Below are 5,812 nucleotides of genomic sequence, written 5' to 3'. Positions count from 1 at the left end.
TTTAGTTAATATCGTCCAAATTTGATTATATTAAAAGTTAATTCGTAATACTGTAACATGAATATATAAATATGTCCATTGATGTTTGATCTTTCTTTATAGGTAGTATTATTCTTGTTTAGAGATGTTATATTAAGTATACCAAAAAAACACCTTTTTCCGAGGAAACTAGTGACGATAACACGAACTTGAAGATACAAAAGAAGAAAGGAAACGCTTACTTCCACATGTTATTATTACAATTGGATATAACCTTTCACTGTAAGACTAAAAATATAAATATATTACAATATTCTACATGTTTAAGTTTGAACCCCAATATTTATTGCTCAAATATACAAGATTCGTTGAAAACTAGAAAGGTGGAGGGAAGAACCATAAAAGAATATGAATTTTCGATCAGGATCGCAATCCAAGTTGATCTGAAAAAAAGCTAATATTAGACACGCATGTTCTTAAAAGCGCGCACGTTTGAAAACTGTTATTCTTTTAGTTAATTTCTTAATTGCTTAGACACAAAAAGCCGCAAAAAGATGTAAGGCCCAAACCTTCAAAAAAGTTTTGATTGGTTTTGACTTTATATTACAAATGAAACTTTTTGTAATTTATTTTTTGCATAACTCCATCTTATTCGCACTCCGACTAGAGTATCATTTGCTGCGCATGCAAATACCAAGGTTGTTCAAAAATTTTCAAAATTTCGTTGTGTAATTGTTTATTTACCATAGTTCTCAATAACATTGTCCTTCTTCTATTAACACAAAAGCTGATTTTGATGTATTATTATAATTATTATCCGGATTGCAAACACTATTGCGAATAATCTTATTTACATTCGCCTTTAAAATTCGAAAATTTACTTCTCCATAATCGAGATTGCTGTATAGAAAAATTGGTAGTCGGTTACTTATAAGCCATACATTTTGATCTTTTTCTTTGTCTACTTTTAAATCATTTGGAAATTGAATAAGATTTGAGTTTTCCAAATTATGAAATTTTCCCAAATGTGCTCGAGTGTATGGTTTCGATGTATCCCAGCATCCAATATCATCTTGATGAACTTGTGTAAAAAACATAATGCCATTCCTTGTAACTCCTGTTGTAGATGATTGAGAATTATATCCGCGGTCTCCAATTGGTATGAAGTACTTGGCGTACTCTTGAGTATTCGTTTGCCACACAGATTCGTTTAGCAAGAGATTAATAGGCACCATGAACTCCTAAATGAGAAAGTATTATAATCATAATTATTATTATTATATCAGCTACTCGTAGAGTATAAGGGATTGCTAGTTTGGTAAATACAAATGAAACAGAAGGAGGCCTTTTCGGACCCTACAAACTGCAGATAATTAGCCTACTTAAGAACAATTTAAATTATTAAGTACCAATTTAGTACAAATGTAGTAAGACTGATCAAGTGTTGAGCTGTAGGAGGGATTTTTAAAAGTAAGTTGATGAGCCATTATTTAGACAATAAAGACAGTAAGAAGTGTTTTAATAATGGTTTATTTATAATACATCTTCTTCGACTCCGACTTATAAATACCGGCTAAAATCTTTAAAACTGAATAATTAATTTGTGTAGAAACGAACCGTGATGTAAGCTTATGACTGAAATAATTATAATTTCTGCAAGATTATAATGCACGCATTGAGATCCTTAGTTTCTTGTCTTATCTTTAGACTCACCTTGAAACTTGCCATTGGATGAAAATAAAGAACGCGTTCCATTATTTTCCTATTGTAATATATACTCATTCCAAAAACACCATCCAGCCATTGAAAATTTAATCCGTAAACATTAAAATCCGAAGCAACGGGATCCGGATAAAAGTTATAGTTGGTCACGCGCCAGCTTCGGTTTTTTGATAGGCTGTAAACAACAAGACCAAATCTCCATACATCCGATACGATAGCATGCGCATCATCGCAATCTTCTCCAATATCCACAACAATATTGGAGTGCAACGAATCTTGTTTCACATGAGAGGCTTCCAAATTGTATCGAACAATCAGTTCGTCACTTTTAAGATCATACACAACAATTTTTGGTGGGCAGATCTGATTTAAGTTTATTGTAGCATTGACAATTCCAGAATCAATTAGCCAAATTCGATTACACCTATCTACAGCTGTTCGATAAACTGACATTAGTTTTGAGCAGTCAGGACTGTTTGGATTTCCATGAGCCTCCCAGTTCGGATACGGCTTTATTGCCGGGCTTGACTCTTTTGGAGGAAACGGCAGTGTACCTAAGCTGGCAGGCACACCATTCTTCCAACGGGGAGTTGTCACAAACAGGCGGTTATTATGGACATCAATGCCTAAAGGTAAATTATTTTTTGGTACAAAGTCTCTGTAAATATTAATATATTGTAATAATTAGTCAGTAACTTCAGCGCAGTACACTAGCACATTAAGCCATAATAATCCTTTAGTCCGATAGTCCTTATAGTAGAATAAGAGGGTATACTAAATTCGTTTCCGAACATATTCTATATAGCCATATATACTATATTCTTGATCAGGATCAATAGCCGAGTCGAACTGGCCATGTCCGCCGGTCTTTCCGTCTGTATAAACGTCAAGATCTCAGGAACTAAAAAAAATCTAGAAGGCTGAGATTAAGCATATAGCGCAAGTTTGATGTCTCTTGTTGCCACGCCCATTCTAACGCACAAGAACTACCCAGTACTGCCACGCCTACACTTTAGAAATTTTTTTTGACTCTTCTTCGTTCTATTGTTTGTCTTGCCAATTTCTATAGGTGTACTAAAAAAAACTTTGGCTACGCCCCTCCCAACACCAACTCACCGCCGGTCATGACCGCAATTATGAACAATTTTGAATTCATTTTTCTTATTTTATTCCCCAATATCTATCGCTATCACAGAAAAATAATAACTCAAAGAAGCTTGGTTCGGAAAAATCGAATTTATTAAATTTAAAAGCTGGAATAGTTGCCCATTTTTTGCAAATGTTTGCCCACCAACTAGTTTTTGTTTTGCCCACGTCCAGTTTTTGAGATATGAATTTTCGAAAAAGTTCAAAAATTTTCGAAAATCAAAAATTTAATTTTTTAAATTTTTTTTTTTTTTAATTGCAATAACATCATTTGCCCACGTTTGCCCACGTTTAAAAAATATCCAATTCCGCTTGCTTCCACCCCTATAAAATAAAAATTTTCACTAAAAAACGGTTCCCATCCTTCAAAATTAGTTTTTTTCGTTTGCCCACCTCTTAAAACTAAAAAATTTCGATTGCCCATCCTTCAAAATTACTTTTTTGCTTTTGCCCATCCTTAAAAATTTGTTTTTTTTTCGTTTGCCCACTCTTAAAAATAAATTATTTCGTTTGCCCACCTCTTAAAACTAAAAAATTTCGATTGCCCATCCTTCAAAATTACTTTTTTCGTTTGCCCATCCTTTAAATTCGTTTTTAACGTTTGCCCATCGATTAAACTTAGTTTTTTCGTTAGCCCAACTCTTTAAAATAAATATTTTCAGTTAAAAACGTTTGCCCACCCCTTAAAAATGGTTTTTTCGATTTTATACCTATAAAACCAAATTTGTACATATGTATGTTATAACTGCAAGTTGCGCCAATTTACATATGTATCTTAGGATCGGCGGACAGAAGCACTTATATGATTATGATGAACATACATACGGAGATCGCGACCCGTTACATGTTTTTTTTCTTTAATATTTATATAATGTTAATCATTCGCTTACAATTTATCAATTTTCCTTATTCATTGATCAATTTCATGCAATTTTTTATGAACACATATATATAGTTTTTTTGTATATATATATATTTATGTACATACATAAATGTGTTCATCATAATCATATATTAGTGCTTCTGTCCGCCGATCCTAAGATACATATGTGAAAATGAGCAAACGATTCCAGCTTTTAAATTTCAAAAATTCGTTTTTTCCGAACCCACCTTCTACCTTCTTTGAGCTAAAAATATTGGATTTTCGCGTTAGCATTTTCCTTAGCTGAGTAACGGGATTCTGATAGTCGGGGATCTCGACTAGCATTGTCTCCATTAGGATATATTCATCAATATTAATGATATGGATGAGACCCACTGTATGTTTCGAATAATAAGAAAATATTTATAAGAACTTGTCTCCTATAGATTCCGCACTTCTACTAGGTTAGTATCAAGGAATGCGACCATAGCACGCACTCTTGTTGTCATAAAAATCCATCATATCCATCATGAGAGCAGTGTATAATGCGTCATTAAAACATAGTGTGTTTAATCTTTTCCAACATAAGTGGTTTTAAGTCACAGTGACTGACATTTTAGCCAATTTGTGGTCGTTCTGATAAAAAATTTGATATGAGGGATTGGACTGTATTAGTGCCGATATAGTCATGCTACCGAACGACATAAACATAGAGGTCACGGAAGTTCTCGAAAGGTTTATCGGTCATCCGGATTGCGCCACCATTCTCGCATTACAATTACCTAGACAGTACACTGCCAAACATATCATTTTGCCTGTTACTCGTGGAGTAAATCGGTATGCTGGATTCGTTGAAAAGTGTGTAACAGGTTGAAGGAAGCCTCCCAGTCCATATAAATATATTTTTGATTCCTATTGATATCAGAAAAATTATGAAGACTCTCGTTCGGTCTTCCACTAGCTAAGAAACGGACTACTCGACTAAAGTATTCTCTCTTGCTATACCCTTTACTCGGAGAGTAAAAATTTGTTGAAAAGTATGTAACCGGCAGAAAGAAACTTTACCCAATATCTATCGATATCCAGCAAAAATGATAAAATTTCGCCTTTGCATTCACACTAGCTAAGTAACGGGTATCTGATCTGACTATAGCATTCTCTCTTGTTTTTAAAGAAAAGTTAATCTAAATAACAAGCCAAAATTAATATGGATATTAATATCTAATCAATTAAAAACGGAAATGGTATGTTTTAACAAAACTTCGCTCTATGCCAGTACTCATAATTTTTATGCAGATAGCTCTATGATATTAGTTTGCACAAAAAGGACGGATAGACATAGCAATTTTGGCATTTTTAATTGTGGTGGTTTTTATTAGTCTTGTAAATTGTATGCATTTGATAAAAAAAACTTTTTGCCACGCCCAATCTAACGCTCACAAGCCGGCCAAAACTGCCACGACCACAATTTTGAAAAAAGTTTAGATATTTTTTCATGTTTTTATCAGTGTTGTAAATTTCTATGGATTTTACTACTACTACAATTTGATATTAATGTTAATACATTTTTCAAATTATCGTTTGATGTTTAAGAAACTGTTATAAGCAAAGTGTTTTGTTACCCATTTAAAATAGATTGTTGGCGTTGCACAAAAGTTGAGTATAGGAAATCCAAATATTTCCATTCATAAACAATCTCCAGTTTACTTTCACTCTGTAAGTTTTGCGAAAACAAGTGCGGAGTATATTCATAGCCATCAAGTGTTTGGAAAACTGGTTGAACACTTAAGTTTCCATTTAAAGTCTTCAATAAAAAAATTAACTGTGTAATTATATTAAAGATAGTCCTTAACTGCATCATAACTGCATAAAAGTAAAATAATTCTCAAAAATTTACTCTATGAAATCAATCAACCAGATCGAGCAACGTTTAAAGACTGATTTTATGTATGTATAAAATCTCTTTTACAGGTTTATGCAGGTCAGAGCTTTTTTTTAAGGTATGGAGTCAATGCTTAAGCTTTGTTTTTGGCAAAAGCTTATTAAACTATGTAGGTATGTATATATGTGTTGTCTTGATCTTCACCAGCCGAAATCGTTTGA

The 5,812-nt window shown here is 33.0% G+C and overlaps 1 protein-coding gene across 5 annotated transcripts in view; it reads right to left on the bottom strand.

Annotated features, from left to right (window-relative positions):
- Positions 1–698: 698 nt before the first annotated feature.
- The window catches only part of LOC116801933 (protein yellow), a 6,210-nt gene continuing 1,096 nt past the window's right edge, over positions 699–5,812 (bottom strand). Inside the window, exons 1-3 of one of the 5 annotated variants that reach the window (XM_032723946.1) lie at positions 5,332–5,598; positions 1,693–2,359; positions 699–1,220 (exon numbers count right to left, since the gene is read on the bottom strand). In XM_032723946.1, the coding sequence (XP_032579837.1) occupies positions 732–1,220; positions 1,693–2,359; positions 5,332–5,570 (1,395 nt within the window). In that variant the 5' untranslated portion in view covers positions 5,571–5,598 and the 3' untranslated portion in view covers positions 699–731. Of the gene's footprint in view, positions 1,221–1,692; positions 2,360–4,491; positions 4,530–5,331; positions 5,599–5,812 lie in introns of those variants that run through there. The other 4 variants (XM_032723948.1, XM_032723950.1, XM_032723947.1 and 1 more) reach the window with 4 other exon arrangements.

Source organism: Drosophila sechellia, chromosome 4, assembly GCF_004382195.2.
Source record: "Drosophila sechellia strain sech25 chromosome 4, ASM438219v1, whole genome shotgun sequence".
Classification (NCBI taxonomy): domain Eukaryota; kingdom Metazoa; phylum Arthropoda; class Insecta; order Diptera; family Drosophilidae; genus Drosophila; species Drosophila sechellia.
The sequence above is the reverse complement of the archived record's forward strand: the minus strand, read 5'-3'. Positions and strand labels throughout refer to the sequence as shown.